We start from the raw sequence: 23,724 nt of genomic DNA, 5'->3' as shown, positions 1-23,724 counted from the left end.
GGGTGTTGGAAATAGTTTCCCAGGGTTACAAATTGGAATTCGAGGAGGTGCCCCTGCGCCGATTTTTCAAATCGGCCCTACCAGCTTCCACATCGGAAAGGGATGTAGTGTTAGCTGCAATTCAAACGCTGTGTATACAGCAAGTGATAATCAAGGGAAGAGGTTACTATTCAACCCTATTTGTGGTCCCGAAACCGGACGGTTCGGTCAGACCTATTTTGAATCTGAAATCCCTAAACCTGTACATAAGAAGATTCAAATTCAAAATGGAATCTCTCAGAGCGATAATAGCCAACATGGAGGAGGGGGAGTTTATGGTGTCTCTGGACATAAAGGATGCGTACCTTCATGTACCCATATATGCCCCCCATCAGGAATACCTGAGATTCGCTGTACAGGATTGTCATTACCAATTTCAGACGTTGCCGTTTGGACTCTCCACGGCCCCGAGGATTTTCACCAAGATAATGGCGGAAATGATGGTGGTCCTTCGCAAGCATGGAGTCACAATTATCCCATACTTGGACGATCTCCTGATAAAAGCGAGATCAAGGGAGAAATTGCTGAACAGTGTGGCGCTCTCGTTGAGAGTGCTCCAGCAACACGGTTGGATTCTAAATCTACCGAAGTCGAAGTTGATTCCGACAACTCGACTACCGTTCCTAGGTATGATACTGGATACGGAACAAATGAAGGTCTTCCTCCCAATAGAGAAAGCCCAAGACATACAGAACATGGTCAGAGACCTGCTAAAACCGAAAAGGGTGTCAGTTCACCAATGCACTCGAGTTCTGGGGAAAATGGTGGCGGCCTACGAGGCCATTCCCTTCGGCAGGTTCCATGCAAGGACCTTTCAATGGGACCTTCTGGACAAGTGGTCCGGGTCCCATCTGCACTTACATCGGAAAATAACTCTGTCCCCAGGGACCAGAGTGTCCCTCCTGTGGTGGTTGCAAAGTGCTCACCTCCTGGAGGGTCGCAGGTTCGGAATTCAGGATTGGATCCAGGTTACCACGGACGCGAGCCTCCGAGGATGGGGAGCGGTCACACAGGGAAAACATTTTCAGGGTCTTTGGTCAGACCAGGAGTCCTGTCTACACATCAATGTGTTGGAACTCAGGGCCATTTACAACGGCCTTCGACAAGCGGAGAGTTTTCTTCGAAACCTACCGGTTCTGATTCAATCAGACAATGTCACAGCAGTGGCTCATGTGAACCGCCAAGGCGGGACAAAAAGCAGAGTCGCAATGGCGGAAGCCACAAGGATCCTTCGCTGGGCGGAAAATCATGTAAGCACTCTGTCAGCTGTCTTCATTCCGGGAGTGGACAACTGGGAAGCAGACTTCCTCAGCAGACACGATCTCCATCCAGGAGAGTGGGGACTTCATCAAGAAGTCTTTGCAGACGTAACACGTCTTTGGGGAACTCCTCAAATAGACATGATGGCGTCACGCCTCAACAAAAAACTTCAGAGGTACTGCGCCAGGTCTCGGGACCCTCAGGCAATAGCAGTGGACGCTCTGGTAACACCGTGGGTGTTCAAATCGGTCTACGTGTTTCCCCCTCTTCCTCTCATCACAAAAGTGTTGAGGATCATAAGACGAAGAAGAGTACGAACGATACTCGTTGTCCCAGACTGGCCTCGAAGGGCCTGGTACTCGGATCTACAAGAGATGCTCACAGGAGATCCCTGGCCTCTTCCTCTGAGGGAAGACCTGTTGCAGCAGGGGCCCTGTTACCACGGTTACGTTTGACGGCATGGCGGTTGAACGCCGAATCCTAGCGAAAAAGGGGATTCCGGAAGAGGTCATCCCTACGTTAATAAAGGCTAGGAAGGAGGTGACGATAAAACATTATCACCGTATCTGGCGAAAGTATGTGTCTTGGTGTGAGACCAAGAATGCACCTACGGAAGATTTTCATCTGGGTCGTCTTCTCCACTTCCTACAGACAGGAGTGGATATGGGCCTGAAATTAGGCTCTGTTAAGGTACAGATTTCGGCCCTCTCGATTTTCTTTCAGAAGGAATTGGCTTCTCTTCCAGAAGTCCAGACGTTTGTAAAGGGAGTGCTGCACATCCACCCCCCTTTTGTGCCTCCAGTGGCACCATGGGACCTGAACGTGGTGTTGCAGTTCCTAAAATCACACTGGTTTGAACCGCTTAACAAGGTTGAGTTGAAATTTCTTACCTGGAAGGTGGTCATGTTGTTGGCCTTAGCATCAGCAAAGCGTGTGTCAGAATTGGCGGCTTTGTCACACAAGAGCCCCTACTTGATTTTTCATGTGGATCGAGCTGAATTGAGGACACGTCCGCAATTTTTGCCTAAAGTGGTTTCTTCGTTCCATATGAATCAACCTATTGTGGTGCCTGTGGCTAAAAGTGACCTGGAAGATTCCAGATCCCTGGACGTAGTCAGGGCCTTAAAAATGTATTTAGCCAGGACGGCTAGAATTAGGAAAACAGAGGCTCTGTTTATCCTGTATGCGGCCAATAAGATTGGCGCTCCTGCTTCGAAGCAGACTATTGCTCGCTGGATCTGTAATACGATTCAGCAGGCTCACTCTACAGCTGGATTGCCGGTACCAAATTCGGTTAAGGCCCATTCCACTAGGAAGGTGGGCTCTTCTTGGGCGGCTGCCCGACGCGTCTCGGCTTTACAACTTTGCAGAGCGGCGACTTGGTCGGGGTCAAACACTTTTGCTAAATTCTACAAGTTTGATACCCTGGCTGATGAGGACCTCATGTTTTCTCAATCGGTGCTGCAGAGTCATCCGCACTCTCCCGCCCGGTCTGGAGCTTTGGTATAATCCCCATGGTCCTTACGGAGTCCCCAGCATCCTCTAGGACGTAAGAGAAAATAAGTTTTTAAACCTACCGGTAAATCTTTTTCTCCTAGTCCGTAGAGGATGCTGGGCGCCCGTCCCAGTGCGGACTAATTTCTGCAAGGCTTGTATATAGTTGTTGCTTACATAAGGGTTATGTTACGGTTTGGATCAGTCTTGGGCTGATGCTGTTTTTTGTTTATACTGGTAACTGGTCTTGTATATTCCATGTTATACGGTGTGGATGGTGTGGGCTGGTATGTATCTTGCCCTTAGATTAACAAAAATCCTTTCCTCGTACTGTCCGTCTCCTCTGGGCACAGTTTTTTAACTGAGGTCTGGAGGAGGGGCATAGAGGGAGGAGCCAGTTCACACCCATCTAAAGTCTCAGAGTGCCCATGTCTCCTGCGGAGCCCGTCTATACCCCATGGTCCTTACGGAGTCCCCAGCATCCTCTACGGACTATGAGATAAAGATTTACCGGTAGGTTTAAAATCTTATTTTTTGGGGAGGAGAAATATGCTTCCAGGGACTGTTTCTGAACTATGGAGACGGAAAATAAAAATCTGAATTTTGTCTGTGTTCATTCCAGCATCACACATAGACTATAATACCCCTTTTCCATATATGAACACGGGTCGCAGCCGGGAGCCTGACACGGGTGCTACCCGGCTGCGGCCCGTGCTCAGCCCCCTTTCCCACCAGCAGTCACCAACCCGGCATATTGCCGGGTTGGTGACGCTACTAGTGACGCGGCAGGGGCAGCGCTGGGAGATCACATGATCTCCCAGCGCCGCCCTTCCATACAGTGTAAACGGGAGCTGTGTCGCATCTACACGGTTCCCGTTTACACTACAACCCTACCCGGATCATTGCCATGTCCTGCCCAGGTATTTACCCAGTAAGGATTCACGGGTAACTTGATCCGGATTTTTGCGGGGGGACCGTTTTCCACTTGCAAAAAACACGGGTAAATGCGCGCCCCCGTTTTTTGAGCTAGTGGAAAAGGGGTATTAGATAACTTTGGATGGCGTTTTCACCATTTTATAGCTTAGTGATCTACAAAGAAACTGAGGTATGTATGATGTCGATGTTACATCAAGGAGAGGAACAATCAAGGAAAAGCCGGATGCCTGACACTCTGTGTGTGTGTGCCATGTGCAGGCTCCTCAAGTCCAGAATGACTGTATGTGTGCAATTTGTGAACTCGCTTAGTAGCTGGACTTCCAGCGCACAGCATCGCACTGACAGTTGTGTTCCCATCATGCTTCTGCAGAACTTGACTACATCCAACTTATACATCAGAACCTGGCTTTAAGTTACTGCTCTGCAGAGGACCCTAATTGAGACAGAGATTCTAACGGATGTAGTGCAGGTGAGACTGTGTTTATACCACACACCTGCAGTTTTCTTTAAGCGTCTGACGATCAACATGTTGCAGAAGCAAACGCTCAGGGCTGCAGGCATAGATCTCAGGCGTGAATGCTCTCTTGTGCCTGAATACCCCCAATTTCTCTTCCTCCTGGCGCCTCTATATCACTTGTCTGCTGTTTGCAGGTTCCAGGGCTCCTCCTTCTAGTTCCTCCATGTCACTGGTTCACTGTCTGCAGGTTCCAGGGCTTTTCCTCCTGGTGCCTCCATGTCACTGGTTCACTGTCTGCAGGTACTAGGGCTTTTCCTCCTGGTGCCTCCATGTCACTGGTTCACTGTCTGCAGGTTCTAGGGCTTTTCCTCCTGGTGCCTCCATGTCACTGGTTCACTGTCTGCAGGTTCCAGGGCTTTTCCTCCTGGTGCCTCCATGTCACTGGTTCACTGTCTGCAGGTTCCAGGGCTTTTCCTCCTGGTGCCTCCATGTCACTAGTTCACTGTCTGCAGGTTCCAGGGCTCTTCCACGTGGGTCCTCTGTGTCACTGGTTCTCTGCCTGCAGGTTCTAGGGCTCTTCCACGTGGGTCCTCCATGTCACTGGTTCTCTGTCTGCAGGTTCCAGGGCTTTTCTTCCTGGTGCCTACGTATCACTGGTTCACTGTCTGTAGGTTCCATGGGGGTAATTCTGAGTTGATTGCAGCAGGAATTTTGTTCGCAGTTGGGCAAAACCATGTGCACTGCAGGGGGGGCAGATGTAACATTTGCAGAGAGAGTTAGATTTGGGTGGGTTATTTTGTTTCTGTGCAGGGTAAATACTGGCTGCTTTACTTTTACACTGCAAATTAGATTGCAGATTGAACTCACCACACCCAAATCTATCTCTCTCTGCACATGTTATATCTGCCCCACCTGCAGTGCACATGGTTTTGCCCAATTGTTAACAAAATTCCTGCTGCGATCAATTTGGAATTACCCCCCATGGCTCTTCCTCTTGGCTCCTCTATGACAATGGGCTGCTGCTGCAGGTTCCAGCTCTCTTCCTCCTGGCTCCTCTGTGACAATGGGCTGCTGCTGCTGCAGGTTCCAGCTCTCTTCTTCCTGGCTCCTCTATGACAATGGGCTGCTGCTGCAGGTTCCAGCTCTCTTCCTCCTGGCTCCTCTGTGGCAATGGGCTGCTGCTGCAGGTTCCAGCTCTCTTCCTCCTGGCTCCTCTGTGACAATGGTGTGTTGTCTGAAGGTTCCAGCGCTCTTCTTCATGGCTCCTCTTTAACAATGGCCTGCTGTCTGTCTGCAGGTTTCCAGGTGCTTCCTCCTACTACCTCCCCGACACTGGCCTTCTATCTGTAGGTTACTGGGCTCTTCCTCCGGCTCCGCTGTGACACTGGCCTGCTGTCTCCAGGTTCCAGTGCTCTTCCTCCTGCTCCTCTGTAACAATGGCCTGCTGTCTGCAGGTTCCCGGATGCTTCCTCCTGCTCCTCTGTAACAATGGCCTGCTGTCTGCAGGTTCCAGCACTGTTCCTCCTGCTCCTCTGTAACAATGGCCTGCTGTCTTCAGGTTCCAGCGCTCTTCCTCCTGCTCCTCTGTAACAATGGCCTGCTGTCTGCAGGTTCCAGTGCTCTTCCTCCTGCTCCTCTGTAACAATGGCCTGCTGCTGCAGGTTCCAGCTCTCTTCCTCCTGTCTCCTCTGTGACAATGGGCTGCTGCTGCTGCAGGTTCCAGCTCTCTTCCTCCTGGCTCCTCTATGACAATGGGCTGCTGCTGCAGGTTCCAGCTCTCTTCCTCCTGGCTCCTCTGTGACAATGGGCTGCTGCTGCAGGTTCCAGCTCTCTTCCTCCTGGCTCCTCTGTGACAATGGTGTGTTGTCTGAAGGTTCCAGCGCTCTTCTTCATGGCTCCTCTTTAACAATGGCCTGCTGTCTGTCTGCAGGTTTCCAGGTGCTTCCTCCTACTACCTCCCCGACACTGGCCTTCTATCTGTAGGTTACTGGGCTCTTCCTCCGGCTCTGCTGTGACACTGGCCTGCTGTCTCCAGGTTCCAGTGCTCTTCCTCCTGCTCCTCTGTAACAATGGCCTGCTGTCTGCAGGTTCCCGGATGCTTCCTCCTGCTCCTCTGTAACAATGGCCTGCTGTCTGCAGGTTCCAGCACTGTTCCTCCTGCTCCTCTGTAACAATGGCCTGCTGTCTTCAGGTTCCAGCGCTCTTCCTCCTGCTCCTCTGTAACAATGGCCTGCTGTCTGCAGGTTCCAGTGCTCTTCCTCCTGCTCCTCTGTAACAATGGCCTGCTGTCTGCAGGTTCCCGGATGCTTCCTCCTGCTCCTCTGTAACAATGGCCTGCTGTCTGCAGGTTCCAGCACTGTTCCTCCTGCTCCTCTGTAACAATGGCCTGCTGTCTTCAGGTTCCAGCGCTCTTCCTCCTGCTCCTCTGTAACAATGGCCTGCTGTCTGCAGGTTCCCGGATGCTTCCTCCTGCTCCTCTGTAACAATGGCCTGCTGTCTGCAGGTTCCAGCACTGTTCCTCCTGCTCCTCTGTAACAATGGCCTGCTGTCTTCAGGTTCCAGTGCTCTTCCTCCTGCTCCTCTGTAACAATGGCCTGCTGTCTGCAGGTTCCCGGATGCTTCCTCCTGCTCCTCTGTAACAATGGCCTGCTGTCTGCAGGTTCCAGCACTGTTCCTCCTGCTCCTCTGTAACAATGGCCTGCTGTCTTCAGGTTCCAGCGCTCTTCCTCCTGCTCCTCTGTAACAATGGCTTGCTGTCTGCAGGTTCCCGGATGCTTCCTCCTGCTCCTCTGTAACAATGGCCTGCTGTCTGCAGGTTCCAGCACTGTTCCTCCTGCTCCTCTGTAACAATGGCCTGCTGTCTTCAGGTTCCAGCGCTCTTCCTCCTGCTCCTCTGTAACAATGGCCTGCTGTCTGCAGGTTCCCGGATGCTTCCTCCTGCTCCTCTGTAACAATGGCCTGCTGTCTGCAGGTTCCCGAATGCTTCCTCCTGCCTCCTCCCTGACACTGGCCTGCTGTCTGCAGGTTCCAGTGCTCTTCCTCCTGCTCTTCTGTGACGATGACCTGCTATCTGCAGGTTCCAGGGCGCTTCTTCCTGGTGCCTCCATCTCACTGGCCTCCTAGTTTCTAAACCCAGGGTTCAAGGCCTATAAGCAAAATCCCTGTGTCATACCTCCCAACATGACCCTCTGCGGGATGGACAGAATGCTCCACTCCTGGACTTCCCTCTTACTGTATGATTGCCCTCACCTGTTCTGAAACACCTTTCTTATCCAGTAACCTGTTCAACACAGGTGCCGGCAATCATACATTAAGAAGAAAGACCAGGAGCAGAGCATTGTGTCCCTCCTGGAGAGGGTCACGTTGCAAGGTATGCCTGTATGATTGTAGCCACTGTGGAGCCTTGACGGGTATGTTACAGCAGTATCTTCCAGCAATTAGCGATCTCTGTATAATATATCTCTGTTGGAGGGTGTGTGTATAGTATATACCTGGCACAGGGGGATTTTTCTCTGCATTATGTGGCTGGCTGTTAGAATCTGACTTGGCAGTATATGACTGGCCTGGACCTGGAGGGCTGCCAGACTGGGAATCAACCACCTGCCCACATTAGTGTCTTGACTTTGGAAAGCTATGGACCAGGTGCAGGTGGAGATGGGAATCTGGTGCATCTGCTCCGCCATTGTGTGTACAGACATGAATGTGTGTCTGCATCTGTACGCTCTGTTACCACCCACAAATGCTCCGTGGCTCAGTCTCTCTGCAAATATATCCTCACCCTCACCGGCAACACAAGACCATTGTAGCTCATACACATTGTGACTTAGACGCAAGTGCAGCAACAAAAAATACGTCCATTACTTTACAGTGTTGACGTTGCGTCTGTCGCTGATTCAGGCCCTGACTTGCTAAAAGTGTACACAGTACTTAGGATTAGTATAGCACATTAAGACGCATTGGGGGTAATTCAAAGTCGATCGCAGCAGGAAATTTTTTAGCAGTTGGGCAAAACCATGTGCACTGCAGGGGGGGCAGATATAACATTTGCAGAGAGAGTTAGATTTGGGTGGGTTATTTTATTTCTGTGCAGGGTAAATACTGGCTGCTTTATTTTTACACTGCAAATTAGATTGCAGATTGAACACACCACACCCAAATCTAACTCTCTCTGCACATGTTACATCTGCCACACCTGCAGTGCACATGGTTTTGCCCAATTGCTAACAGAATTCCTGCTGCGATCAACTTGGAATTACCCCCATATTTTCACAAGAAGTCGCATAGTCTGTGGCGCGCAAAATGGGGATATTTGAGGATAGGTGCATGTGGACACAGCTGCATATTGCAATGGTTATCACATAATGGACAAGTCAAGCACTAAATAGTGAAATCTAGTAGGCCGCATGGTCCTTTACGAAGTTGGAGAGGAAACATTGAGGCCCCAAAAATGCTGGACGTCTGTGTGATTAGAGAACGTTCTATTACGTTTGTCCTTCAGCTTACCAAACATTAACCCACTGCGCCGGATATAGAATTGAAGGGATATGATGAAGTGTTCCGTTGCGTTCCGGATTGTCCCTTGTGTTGTGTCCTCTACACTGTATTACTGCCTTTCCCCAGTTTGTCCTGACACTGGGGGTTATTCAAATGTGGAAGCAAAGCAAAACAGCAAGCAACTGGTCATAACCATGCTGCACTGCAGGTGGGGCAGATGTAACGTGCAGAGAGAGTTAGATTTGGGTGGGGTGTGTTCAAACGGAAATCTAAATTGCAGTCTAAAATAAAGCTAGCTAACATTCGCGGGCTACATGCAAAAGCAGCCAGTATTTACTCTGCACAGAAAAAATATGAATGTATTTCTTCCCCTTGTATTGCAACACTGTTTGTTCCAGATACAAAGTTGTGTGTTTCCAAATGCGAACCAGCCCTATTGTTACAGTGTAAACACAATTTATACATTGCAGAAGTCAGATGTGAGAGCAGAGGATAGCTCCCCCCCCCCCCCCCCCCAATGTGCCTGCACTACGGCGCCTCCTCCTGGCTGTGTACAGCAATAGCTCAGTAAATGGAGCCACAAACCCGAGCAGCTCCAGGAAGTGTTAGGACTGGAATAACCGCTGAAGAGTGTGCCAGGAGGTAATCGGCCAGAGCAATAAAGAAGCATAGCACTATATAAATATCCGCAGCTTGGCCCGGCCAACAAGGGCTGATAATTGGCTTCTTCTATATAAAGATAGTGTTGGTTTCTGGTGTGAGAGAGTCATGTCCACATAAAAGCAGTTTGTGACATGGTGATATTAATGTCAGGCCTCTATTTAACTCTGTGTTTGGTGTATACAGTCACCCTCCCAATCCTGATGGTGCTTTGTCAGATCGCCTCCTCTCTGGGCTCCAAACTCCCAGGTCCGGTCTGTAACCGCTGCATGGTGTGTAATTAATTTTGTAGCTTTATAGTAAAATGATCCTGGTGTTATCTGTGAAATAAAAGGGTCTCTGGAATTGAGAGTAGGGTCTTTTTAAATGTTTAACGTTGTCTGCGTTTACTAAGACGCTACCTGACCTGGACCTTTAGTTATGAAGCACAGGGTCCAGTGCCAGGGGAACGCAGTGTTATATGCCCAACCTCTGGTCACTTTAGGGCCATCCCTTCAATAAATGCAATGTAATAAAGGAGTGCTGTAGCCTCACTGATGGCTTAGATGTGCTGAGAGAGTGTTGGGGTATCGGGGCTCCCCTCTGTTACTGCTGGCAGATTTCTGTGTTAGAATATAATTTTTACAAACTATAAGCTTCAATGTGGTAGTATAATACGATGAGCATTGGTTCTTTTGCGGAGTGATACTGTCTCAGTGCCCCTTAGCATAGCGCAAAACACTCCCGAAAATATGCCTCCTATGCCCATAATCGTGCACACACACAAATTAGGTTTCCATACTATCCCTTTAAACCCGAAGATCGTGGATTACACAGGTTCTGTGGATGATTAAAACCAGGAGAAATGCAGGCTTGAAGTCAGACAGCCGCAGAACCTGTGTAATTCACAAGTGTCCCGGTTTAGAGGGCTAGTATGGTAAACCTAATACAAGGAAATAAGTTTGTGCTGCTCCCCAAATCTGAGTGCCCCTCTCCCAGATGCTGGCTTCTGCAGACTTTATTTTATAACTGGTTAGATTCTATTGACTGTTAAATAATCCTGATTATGTTTTATAATGTCCGTTAAACATGTTTTGCAAGTTTTTTGGGGGGGTTTTCTTTGGAAGCCTATGAGAGTATAAATATCATTCTTTGGTTGTGTTTTTGCCATGCATGCTTTTACATGTATATAGTCTGTGCACAGACCGCTACAAGGTGTAAGCAGCCGGAAGAGCTGTGAAGGACACGTATGGTGGAAGTGGGCCCTTCTGATGAAGTGATGCAGGAACTTTTGTCCAGCGCTGGCTTGTACACATATTGGGGGTCATTCCGAGTTGATCGCTCGCTAGCAGTTTTTAGCAGTCGTGCAAACGCTATGCCGCCTCCCACTGGGAGTGTATTTTAGCTTAGCAGAAGTGCGAACTAATGTATCGCAGAGCGGCTAAAAAAAAACATTGTGCAGTTTCAGAGTAGCTCCAGACCTACTCAGCGCTTGCGATCACTTCAGACCATTCAGTTCCGGATTTGACGTCACAAACACGCCCTGCGTTCGCCCAGCCACGCCTGCGTTTTTCCTGGCACGCCTGCGTTTTTTCGAGAACTCCCTGAAAATGGTCAGTTGACACCCAGAAACGCCCCTTTCCTGTAAATCACACTGCGGCTGCCATAGTGACTGAAAAGCTTCGCTAGACCTTGCGTAAAAAAAATACTTTGCCTGTTGTGAAAGTACATTGCGCGTGCGCACTGCGCCGCATGCGCATAAGTGCCTTTTTTTGCATCATTGCTGCGCAGCGAACATTTTTAGCTAGCGATCAACTCGGAATGACCCCTATTGTCCTGTATTGCAGCCCGCACATGGCTGGTATTAGGGCCGCCATGCGCACCAAATGTCAGCTCTCTGCAGCATCCTCTTCCTTCTTCGTTGTTTAGAAATAACATGTGGTGATTAATGGGCAGTTCTACATCATAGTTTTTTATTTTGCAATGTACATTTTATGCAGCCATGCGGACACCTGTCATGTATGTCGTTACTTGTATGTGCCAGCATTGCTCTGTAGTAAGGCTGCTGCGGTGATTGCCGCTAGAAGTGATTTATATTGCAGCTGTAGGGATTAGAGAGGGGTCGCTGTTATACCCTGCTGATTATTACTCCCATATTATGTGTTTTCCGGGACATGTGTCTAAAATTTCTCCTCTTCTCTTCCGCAGCCGCCTCCTCTTCCTCTCTGAAAAGCTCCGCCTCCAGCCGGGTGATAAAGACCCGTTACAGGATTGTGAAGAGAAATGCCGCCTCTCCCCTGGTGGCATCACCACTGTCCACGCTCAGCTCGTCTCTTACCTGGAGGACAAGGTGAGTTATGACATTGTCACTGTACGGGGGTTGTGACTCGCTGAGCCCGACAATGTAATACAGATGTACCCACGCTCCACTTTAACACTATTTGCTGCTACTGTGACGGGTTTGCAGCCAATGCATGGTGCGTACGCACGCTGTGACTAGTCGCAGTAGTAATTTGCTGCTGTGATGCGTACACACGTGGCAGTCGATTTGCAGTAAGATGAACAGGGACACATCTGTAGTTACACTCAAGGTGCCCCCATCCTGTGGGACCCACTCTCCTGCCCAGTCAGACTGTCTATCAGTCTCCGGTAAATGTTCCTTATTACTGTATACTCTATACCTATTTACAGCGTTCTGGCTCTCCTCCTAACTTGCTACTGTTCTTCTGCACCCTATATCCGCACCAGTTCACCTTCCAACTAGTCACCGCTTCCCGTTAGTATGTAAGCTCTAAAGGGCAGGGCCCTCCTCCCTCTTGTGTCTCCGTATCACTGGTCCCTTGTCTCCTTCTCCCCTTCAGTGACACTGACTCTTTCTGCTGCCCATGCGTTGGGTACAGGATCACTGGGTACTGAATGAAGACCCACCAGCGACTCATTGCTCTATGTGCCAGCTAGTTTCCCTTACCCATGTGATCTGCCCTAGCAGCGTGCTGTGTGGTACTAGTGTTTGGTGCTTATGCTGTGCTCTGCCGCTGTGTATTGTATCTATGCTGCGATTCCCTGTTACTGTTTTCTTAGTGCACCCTGTACAGCTATGTGTCCACTGTGTGGTTCCTTGTACGTGAAGGTTAATAATAGTAGTATTTGCTCTGAGCAGAGATAGTTTTGTAGTGGGGCATATACACTGTCACTGTAAGGTGGGCGAGAAGTTTCCTCCCTTTGTGCGGTGCCTCGTCTCAGGCTGTGGGTGGGGCTATTTATGTCACACCCTTTTTGTGGAAACTTGCCTCAGGCTGTGGGTGGGGCTAGTCATGACCCACCCTATTTGTGGTGCCTCATCTCAGGCTGTATGTTGGGCTAATCATGTCCCCCCTTTAGTGTGATGCCTCATCTCCGGTTATGGGTAGCCCCTACTCATGTCTCCCCTTGTGTCCGGTGCCTCCTCCCAGTCAGTGGGTGGGGCTAATCATGTGTCCCCTGTAGTGTGATGCCTCATCTCAGGCTGTGGGTGGGGCTAATCATGTCTCCCCTTTTGTGCGGTGCCTCATCTCGGGCTCTGGGTGGGGCTAATCATGTCTCCCCTTTAGTTTGATGCCTCATCTTAGGGTATGGGTGGGGCTAATCATGTCTCCTCTTTTGTGCAGTGCCTCATCTCAGGCTGTGAGTGAGGCTATTCATGTCTCCCCTTTTGTGCAGTGCCTCGGCTCTGGGTGGGGCTAATCATGTCTCCCCTTTAGTGTGATGCTTCATCTGCGGTTATGGGTGGGGCTACTCATGTCTCCCCTTGTGTCCGGTGCCTCATCCCAGTCAGTGGGTGGGGCTACTCATGTTTCCCCTTTTGTGCAGTGCCTCATCTCAGGCTGTGGGTGGGTCTAATCATGTCTCCCCTTTAGTGTGATGCCTCATCTTAGGGTATGGGTGGGGCTACTCATGTCTCCCCTTTTGTGCGGTGCCTCGTCCCAGGCAGAGGTGTGCGGCATCCAGCACAGTATGGGCCGTTCTCACCCATCTATCTGGCCCTTTCCAGAAGGTTAGTTCCAGGTCCTCAGACAGTAGATGTGTGCTCCGTTTCCTCCTTCACCCTTCTGTGGCTGTAGTACTGATGATCCCATGTCATTATAGTGTCTCCCACTTCACCTTTTACTTTCTGATGCTCCTGATACATGGAAGTAATGATTCTATCGTTTCAGCATGTCCTGGTCTGGATTCTGTTCAAAGTTTAAGATAATATTATATAGAAGGATTCAGTATTTTGTTGTTCTGTAAAATATAGAATTGGTGCATTTTCTTTTCTTTTATTGGAGTTGAGTGTTGCAGACAGTGCAGGTTGTGCCCGATTATCTACAGACCGCACCAGGAACGGTGACCGGGAATTAAGCGCTGCTTCTATTTGTTTTTCATCTGCTTTCCGATTTTAGGAAATATTGGTTTACAAATCTCTGTATTAGTTTCGGCTGCCCTCCGGGCGAGGTAAAGCCCTTCCTAACCCTGCTTTATCACTTCCAATACCCTATAAGAGTGTTCCTTATATCCATGCTCTGCCACCCACCCCGTACATGCTACCTCTGCCCAGAGGAGGCTTCCGCCAGCCTCTGCCCAGAGGAGGCTTCCGCCAACCTCTGCCCAGAGGAGGCTTCCGCCAGCCTCTGCCCAGAGGAGGTTTCCGCCAGCCTCTGCCCAGAGGAGGCTTCCTCCAGCCTCTGCCCAGAGGAGGCTCCCTCCAGCCTCTGCCCAGAGGAGGCTCCCTCCAGCCTCTGCCCAGAGGAGGCTCCCTCCAGCCTCTGCCCAGAGGAGGCTCCCTCCAGCCTCTGCCCAGAGGAGGCTCCCTCCAGCCTCTGCCCAGAGGAGGCTCCCACCAGCCTCTGCAACCACAGGCACATTGTATATTCCTTATTGAGGGGCTAAGAAGTTGAAGTGCAGATGTATTAACCTGGAGAAGGGATAAAGAAGTGATAAAGCGGTGATAAGTACAAGGTGATAACGCATCAGCCAATCAGCTCCTAACTGTCCTTTTTCAAATCCGTAATGATTGGCTGGTGCGTTATCACCTTGCGCTGATCACTGCTTAATCACTTCTCCAGGTTAGTACATCTGCCCCAATGTGCGTTCTCAGTTCATTTTGAATATCTCAAAAGTCTCAGCCCCCTACAGGTATTCAGGAGACATTCTTGCACCAGTAGAGTAAAATATGTAACTGCATATACGGTTTGCTGGTAACTAGGCGCTTAATGCCCCGTGGGGATGCAGCCACGGAGACCATGAGGAATCCCGTGGTACCACCCAGTGAGCCGCCATTGTAGCCCGTTTCCTGTGAAGCTAGGAGCTGTTCTCCTGAAGTATGTTTCCATCCCAGGTCGCTGCGCCGGTCAGGCTGTCCCATGATCTGTGTGACAATACGGAACACGGCATCTCACTAGCACAGGAACAGCTGCACCCCCCCGTATGGCCGGTAATACCGCTGGTGTGAAGTGCTTAGCAAGGAGATGGTTATTAGATAAGTCATCTGAGCCACGTGCTTCTATGTGTCAAACACACACACACACACAAACAGTTGTGCGTCCAGCTCCCAGCACTATCCTGGGTCGCTGCGAGTGATCTAAAGGGAGGTTCTCCTTTCAGGCGACAGACACGAGAGAGCATGTACAGACCAGTACATTGCACGTGCATTTTATTTCCCCTTCCAGTCTTCATACCGTGCTCTTCAGCAGTGTCTTTATATCAGTTGGTTACTTACAATTACCACCACCCACATCCTGAATCGAGGCGTCGCGCAAAAGGGGAGACATGAGAAGCCCCACCCACAAATCCGCTTCCTGGATGTCTGGATACATCTTATCTAGTGCAGGGCCAAGAAAGGAACCATATCTCTCTGATGATGTAAACACATGGGTGAAACACACAGGAGGAAGCCAGAGAGATGCATTTTGTTGTGGTTAGTAAGCATTGCATGAAGGCGTGTGTATAGTGGTAAGTGAAGGTGTTTCGGAGGGGGAAATCAGGCCCTAAGAATTCGGGGTGATGGCTGAGTTGTATTTGTAAGAGAACCTAAATTGTGTGTGCAAAAGCTGCAGGCAAACTGAGCACATTTCAACCCGTATCAATAGTCACGTAGGGGTACGTAGTACGCACATGGCCAAAAGCTCACACAGACTAGGGAATCAGGGCGTACCAAAGGCCAGGGGACTAAAATAATATCCAAAGGTGTAGTCAGGTCCGTGTGGTGTGTTGATTACAAGTGACAGCAGGATCACACACACAAGTTACATCCACAATAAGACAACAGCAGGAATAATGACCTACGGGTACCGTCAGATATTAATACACAGTCTATTAATTATTATTATTATTATTAATAACTATTAATAATAATAATAATTATTATTAATTATTAATAAGTCTTCAAAATTCACAGCTTTGCAAAGCCCTGAAAACACTAACAACTAAACCCACACAGAAGCGGCGGCTGCCGAATTGCGTTTTAATAACCAGCAGCAATGACTGATCCGCCCCCAGCTGTGGTGGTGGTAGCAGGCGGTCACTCATTAGCATACAGTGTATTCGCTTTGGCTGCACAAGATGTGAATTCACCAGTAGCCAATCAAAAGAGGCCATCTGGTTGAGCCATTTATTACCATGGGTATTCTCATCACTGGTTAGTTACACCATTGGCAAAGCAGCCACAACATGTATGGGAGGAGGTACCGGAATAGACCACAGGTGTGTGTATTCGCCCTTACCGTATTTTCACTCTGGCAGAACGTCTTGCCCCACATCGCTAGTTATATGTCCTAGATGCGTCCAACTGTAAATATCCACATCCTAGACGTCTGTTTTTGGGACCATTTCCGAGCATGTGCAGTGCAAAAAAAACCCCAAAACCAATGGTATTCAGACTGGTGTAATGCCATCTCTGAATCAGGCTGTTAGTGTGACAGAAGTGGTCTGTTGTCGCCTCTAATTGCTGGGCACCTCCTCGGTTTGCCCGGATGTTCACCCCGGTGAATAAGAGGTAAATAGGTGTGACAATGGGGGTCATTCCGAGTTGATCGCACGTAGCAAATTTTTTATTGCTCGTGCGATCAACTAGACGCCGCCTATGGGGGAGTGTATTTTAGCATAGCAGGTCTGGGATCGCTTGTGCAGCCCTGCCTTGCTAAAAAAGTTTCACTCAAAACAAGACCAGCCCTGGACCTACTTACCCTGTGCGACGGATCCAGCGATGAAGGTCCCGGTCCTGACATCAGACATCTGGCCTCCGTTTGCCTGGACACGCCTGCGTTCTTCTTACCACTCCCCGAAAACGGCTGGAAACGATGAATATCCGCCCCGGAACGCCTCCCACCTGTCCATCTTCTTGCGATCGGTGTTGCGATCACATTTGTCGCTGGCGGCGTTGTTGCCCGCCGCGCATGCGCATTTCTGACCTGTTCGCACCGCAGCTAAGAACCGCTGCGTGCGAATGGGTTGGAATGACCCCCCAATATCCAGTATCGGTGTCGTATTTTTAGAAAGAGTTCTCGATTCAAAATGTCAATGAAATATAGCCTTTGAATTTTGGGTGTGGATCATACTGTCGACGGTGTCTAGATCAACCACTATTGGTCGACAATAAGCATGTCGACACCCAAAATAGGTCGACACAAGCATTAGGTCGACAGGTTACCGTCCCTAATTGTAATGCACGTGGATCGTAAAGTATGAAAAAGTTAAAATTAAAAAATTTGTGAAAAACTCAGGTCGACCTTCCGTCACGTCGACCTAGTACATGTCGCCCTAGAGACCATGTTGACTACTTTGTCGACCAGTAGTGGTCGACCTAAGTGTGGTAAACCTACAGACCAGATACCTTGAATTTTCTAGGAGCTGATGACCTCGGTGAGACACTTTGTGCCTCATGCCTTACGGATGGATATTGGCCGAGCACACACACAGCAAATACCTGATCACAGCTCAGCCATTTGTCAGGTGAAGTCACGGCGTCCTTTCCCATCAAGACTGACAAATCTGGCGAACCTTTCCCCTCCCCGTTTGCCCAAATGAACCATTGCAGGAAATAGATGAAAGTGTATTTTAAATTAATTTTACTGCATTTTTTTTTTTAAGTAATATTTTTGTTTTAAATAGATTTATAAGCGGCTCGGGAGCCATTCTCGCAAATTTATGAAGATAATTTTCGCTCTCTCGATAAGGTTAAATTTACACCTGCTATTTCCATATTAATTCACACGGCTAAGTGGATCTAATTTTCATCCTCTCTCCTATCTGGTGAACACGGCCTTTCCTAATGCAATTTCCCCCTTCGTAAATCACCATGATCGGGAGTCATGATCAACTTAAATTAACTTAAATTAATTTACTTAATAAGAGTCCCCGATCATTGTGGATGAGCATAAGATTTATCGGTACCCCCGCCCCTCGTTTCCGCTCTCTGCCTCTCTCACTTCTGTGGAATGATTCTGTTGATGCTGTTTGTGGTCGCAGTCACTGGCTGAGACTGGAGAGAGAGAGTTTAAGCCTTCGGTGCATCATTTCTATTACTAGTGTAAATGTAACGTCTTTGTGTGTTTCCTTTGCAGTAATGCTCCTATAACGCTATCCTGCACTGCCCACCATTAATCCGCGAAGGGTATTTATAAAAGTATTATGTGGCTTTTATGCCATTAAGTAAATAGCCATGTTACAAATGCCCCTTTTTGGTTTTTCTTGCATTGGGGGAGGGTGTCAGTGCCACCTATCAATAAATGATGGTTAAACGATTATCACCCCACATTTACCTTCCCAATCCACTGGTTTTGATTGGTTATATAGATTTGGACTTGTGGCTAATAAATGAGGTTTAATATCTACTAATTTAGCTTGTATGGGACCCTTTAAATGAGATGATTGTTTTTTTTTAGCTCCTGTGGGTTTATGTGACTTTAGTGGTCTGAGTGGACTTTTTTCTGTGAATAGAGGATTACAATACTGTACGTGGGATCGGTATGAAATACCTCCCATCAAAATCCCGACGGTCAAAATCACGACAAGGTCAAAATCCCAACATGGACAAAATACCGACATTTAAAATACCGACAAGGTCAAAATACGGACATGTAAAATGCCGACATGCGGGTTTCATTTTTTTGTGTGTGTATGTCGACATAGGTCGACATGGACACCATATAAGTGTACCGCGTTTCCTCGCATTCCGAGCGCGCTACGCTCGGCACACTATTATATTCCCCCTTCAGGTCCACTGGGATGGTAAAGTATGAACAAGTCTGTTTCAATGAAAAAATCATGAAAAACTCATGTCTGCATTTTACATGTCAGTATTTTAAATGTCGGTATGTTGTCCATGTCGGGATTTTGACCGTCTGTCAATTGCTGTCGGGATTTCGACCGTCAGGATGTTGATTGGAGGTAAATCGACTGCATCCCCCGTACGTTTCTAGGGTTGAGAGAGCTTTAATGCTGCTAAATGAGTGTAATCTCAGAACTGAAGGTGTAGTGGCACCTGACTGTGCTATTAGTGGATTTTTCATTTTAGCTTGACTAGCCGATTGTGTAATTAAGGAGCATTAAAGCAACCGCCAATCAGAGCATTATAATAGTCACCGAAGTAGACTAATTTGCAGCCAATCAGTGCTTAGAATAAAAGCAACCACCAATCAGAGCATTACTGGCAGCACTGGCCAAGTCTGAGTCGTGCTCTTACGATGGCCACGGAATGATAATCTGCTGGTGTGTGGCAGCAAATAATAGGCTAACTAGAGGCACAAATTAGTAAAGGTTGACTATCGGATCGGCGTAGATGGCAAATTCTGCACTCCCCCTTCCCCAGCTGAGAAGTAGGTAGACACCGCAGTGTACAAAAAATAAATGAATATATTTTTAAGCAGTAAATGCTTGGGGTAGCCCCAATCTGTAGCATTGGTGTCTTCAGCTGCTGGTTACCCCGAAGTCGAGAGTAAAAACAGCATGGGGTCCCCCCTGACTTTAGGGTAACCGTACTGGGCATTGCCAGTCGAGGCTGTTGCAACCATGATGTCAGCCATCCGCAGGTCAGTTGGCAACAGGCCAGAAGTCGGGCAAGCAAAAATGCCCTCTTTGCCCCTGGGTATAACCAGTCCTGATTCCAAGGCAGTGGGTACATGGGTAATGAAACAGTTAAAGTTACATAAAATGCAATTTGTCTTTGACAAACTACAGGTTCCAGCATGCCCTGTCACGGCCGCCTGGCACTTGTAGTACGAGTTTGCCAAAGAAAAAAACAAAAAAAAACAAATAAAGACATGTCCACAATTTAATTTAAAAGCATTTTTATAAATGAAGACTCAAAATAAAGTTTATTTTCAGATGTATTTTATTTTATACGTGCCTTGTCCTGTAGTCCTGACGTAGTCCTGAAGTAGTCCTCTTCACTAGGGCGTCTGTAGGGAAAAAAGACAATTTGACTGTGTGCAAAGCCCAAAATAGGCAAAATAGTTCCATCTGTGAGCGTCTGGAACTATTTTCCTATCTTTAACATAAGCCCGGCCTATACTTAAACGTGGGGGTTCCAGGGTTATTTCAGTTCAAACCCATGGGCGCTGCCATGCTGAGTACTGGGCTGAAGTTGAGCGTGATGCTTTCTATGATTATCTGTGTAAATACTGTTCCCAGAATCCCGATATGGCAGCGTGTGGTGTAAGTTATACAATGTCAGAGGTGATGATGCGCGTCACTTTGAGATACTCTGACCGGAGGGAGTGACAGTGTTTGTTTCGGAGAAGAGGTTTTCGCTTCCTTGATATGATAATCTCGTTCAGCAGTCGCTGCCCAAAGTGCTCTCAGCTGCAGGAATTTTTGTCATCAGGTCTGGAAAGAGCTGTGAAACCCTCATCATGGTCGCCCAAAGCGTCGTACTCAGAAATCAGACCCGGGACACTTGACGTGCTCCCCATCCTCCTCCTCCGCTCCGCTCCGTCAATCTGAGCAAATTTACACAGTAACTGCGGTTCCCATTACTCACACTTCGTCACTTTCGATGTGCAGTCTTCATGCCAGGAACATTGGCATAATATGATAAGGGGCCAGGCATATTAAATCATGCTGAATTTACGACTCTGGAAGGAATTAATAACCGGTCTGTTTATCACATCAAACATCTGCCCATTGCGGTGTCCTCTTTCTCCATCGCAACGCGTGATTCATCCAGCGTGAGCCCAGCTTCCCACGCGCCAGTGTCCCATCAGTAAGTAGATGGTGGGAATCAGGTGCTTGTGACTCGTGTCTTCCAGATCATTATTTATAACGTACCCGGAGTGATTGGCAGGAAGGGACCGTTTAGGGAGGGGGGCAATGGGTAACGGGTGCAAAAGTGCTGTCCTGTTGCAACTGCTTATGGGGTGTTTCTCCGCCTACATCGGAGACCGCACAGACAGAAAACATGGCGCCATCGTACAAATCTGAATCGGGCCCCCTGCATCATTTACTCGCTCTCATTTTAGGGAGTAAATAGCCTGCGAACTGCAAACATCGGCGGGTTCCGCACCAATCTGCCCGACGTTTTAAAGTAGCAATCATTTAAAAACGTTAAACCAGGTTGGTTTGGTCTTTTTAATGATTTTTACTCGAGCAAACTCGCTCACGTTATCATTCTTTCTCTTATTTATTTTCTCACTCTGTATAACATCTCTAGCTCCCCCCGATTCCTCATTCTGCCACTCCTTCGTGCTTCTTTTCTCCTTCTCACTTAGGAGTCTATTTACTAAGCCTTGGAGAGAGATAAAGTTGCAGCCAATCAGCTCCTAACTGCCATGTCACAGGCTGTGTTTGAAAAATAGATAGCAGTTGGTTGGTACTTTATCTCTCTCTGAAGCTTAGTGCAGAGAACCCCGTATGCTCTTCCTTTTCATTGTTCTGCCATTCTCATGCTTTATATTTCTCTAACGTCCTAGTGGATCCTGGGGACTCCGAAAGGACCATGGGGAATAGCGGCTCCGCAGGAGACTGGGCACATCTAAAAGAAAACTTTAGGACTATCTGGTGTGCACTGGCTCCTCCCCCTATGACCCTCCTCCAAGCCTCAGTTAGATCTCTGTGCCCGAACGAGAAGGGTGCACACTAGGGGCTCTCCTGAGCTTCTTAGTGAAAGTTTTAGTTTAGGTTTTTTATTTTCAGTGAGACCTGCTGGCAACAGGCTCACTGCATCGAGGGACTAAGGGGAGAAGAAGCGAACTCACCTGCGTGCAGAGTGGATTGGGCTTCTTAGGCTACTGGACATTAGCTCCAGAGGGACGATCACAGGCCCAGCTTGGATGGGTCCCAGAGCCGTGCCGCCGGCCCCCTTACAGAGCCAGAAGGCAGAAGAGGTCCGGAAAATCGGCGGCAGAAGACGTCCTGTCTTCAACAAGGTAGCGCACAGCACTGCAGCTGTGCGCCATTGCTCTCAGCACACTTCACACTCCGGTCACTGAGGGTGCAGGGCGCTGGGGGGTCGCCCTGAGACGCAATAATAAACACCTTGGATGGCAAAAAAATGCATCACATATAGCTCCTGGGCTATATGGATGCATTTAACCCCTGCCAAAATACATAAAAAAACGGGAGATAAGGCCGCCGATAAGGGGGCGGAGCCTATCTCCTCAGCACACTGGCGCCATTTTCCCTCACAGCTCCGTTGGAGGGAAGCTCCCTGGCTCTCCCCTGCAGTCACTACACTACAGAAAGGGTTAAAAAAGAGAGGGGGGCACAAATTAGGCGCAGTATTAACTATACAGCAGCTATAAGGGGAAAAACACTTATATAAGGTTATCCCTGTATATATATAGCGCTCTGGTGTGTGCTGGCAAACTCTCCCTCTGTCTCCCCAAAGGGCTAGTGGGGTCCTGTCCTCTATCAGAGCATTCCCTGTGTGTGTGCTGTATGTCGGTACTATTGTGTCGACATGTATGAGGAGAAAAATGATGTGGAGACGGAGCAGATTGCCTGTAATAGTGATGTCACCCCCTAGGGGGTCGACACCTGAGTGGATGAACTGTTGGAAGAAATTACGTGACAGTGTCAGCTCTGTATAAAAGACAGTGGTTGACATGAGACAGCCGGCTACTCAGCTTCTGCCTGTCAAAACGTCTCATAGGCCGTCAGGGGCTATAAAGCGCCCGTTACCTCAGATGGCAGATATAGACGCCGACACGGATACTGACTCCAGTGTCGACGGTGAAGAGACAAATGTGACTTCCAGTAGGGCCACACATTACATGATTGAGGCAATGAAAAATGTTTTACACATTTCTGATAATACGAGTACCACCAAAAAAAGGGGTATTATGTTCGGTGAGGAAAAACTACCTGTAGTTTTCCTAAATCTGAGAAATTAAATGAGGTGTGTGATGATGCGTAGGTTTCCCCCGATAACAATTTCTAAAATGTTGTTGGCATTATATCCTTTCCCGCCAGAGGTTAGGGTGCGTTGGGAAACACCCCCTAGGGTGGATAAAGCGCTCACACGCTTGTAAGGGCTCTATCCTCTCCTGAGATGGCCGCCCTTAAGGATCCTGCTGATAGAAAGCAGGAGGGTATCCTAAAATGTATTTACACACATACTGGTGTTATACTGCGACCAGCAATCGCCTCAGCCTGGATGTGCAGTGCTGGGTTGGCGTGGTCGGATTCCCTGACTGAAAATATTGATACCCTAGATAGGGACAGTATATTTTTGCCTATAGAGCATTTGAAAGATGCATTTCTATATATGCGTGATGCACAGCGGAATATTTGCTGACTGGCATCAAGTCTAAGTGCGTTGTCCATTTCTGCCAGTAGAGGGTTATGGACACGACAGTGGTCAGGTGATGCGTATTCCAAACGGCATTTGGAAGTATTGCCTTATTAAGGGGAGGAGTTATTTGGGGTCGGTCTTTCAGACCTGGTGGCCACGGCAACAGCTGGGAAATCCACGTTTTGTACCCCAGGTCGCCTCTCAACATGAGAAGACGCCGTATTATCAGGCGCAGTCTTTTCGTGGATAAGCGGGCAAAAGGTTCCTCATTTCTTCCCCCGTGACAGAGGAAGAGGAAAAAGGCTGCAGAAATCAGCCAGTTCCCAGGAACAGAAACCCTCTCCCGCCTCTGCCAAGCCCTCAGTATACGCTGGGGCTTTACAAGCAGAATCAGGCACGGTGGGGGGCCCGTCTCAATGAATTTCAGCGCGCAGTGGGCTCACTCGCAAGTAGACCCCTGGATCCTTCAGGTGATATCTCAGGGGTACAAATTAGAATTCGAGACGTCTCCCCCTCGCCGTTTCCTAAAGTCGGCTTTACCGATGTCTCCTTCTGACAGGGAGACAGTTTTGGAAGCCATTCACAAGCTGTATTCCCAGCAGGTGATAATCAAGATACCCCTCCTGCAACAGGGAACGGGGTATTATTCCACACTGTT

At 48.6% G+C, this 23,724-nt stretch overlaps 1 protein-coding gene across 3 annotated transcripts in view; it reads left to right on the top strand.

Moving 5' to 3' along the window:
- ZC3H3 (zinc finger CCCH-type containing 3) overlaps positions 1 to 23,724 on the top strand; it is a 413,559-nt gene that overhangs the window by 158,945 nt on the left and 230,890 nt on the right. For all 3 annotated transcript variants that reach the window (XM_063921214.1, XM_063921213.1, XM_063921212.1), the window contains exon 4: positions 11,528 to 11,669. In XM_063921214.1, coding sequence (XP_063777284.1) covers positions 11,528 to 11,669 — 142 coding nt within the window. The remainder of the gene's footprint in view (positions 1 to 11,527; positions 11,670 to 23,724) is intronic.

The sequence above is a fragment of the Pseudophryne corroboree genome, chromosome 5, assembly GCF_028390025.1.
Source record: "Pseudophryne corroboree isolate aPseCor3 chromosome 5, aPseCor3.hap2, whole genome shotgun sequence".
Taxonomy (NCBI): domain Eukaryota; kingdom Metazoa; phylum Chordata; class Amphibia; order Anura; family Myobatrachidae; genus Pseudophryne; species Pseudophryne corroboree.
Note: the sequence above shows the minus strand (reverse complement) of the source record. Positions and strands in the feature narration are given on the sequence as shown.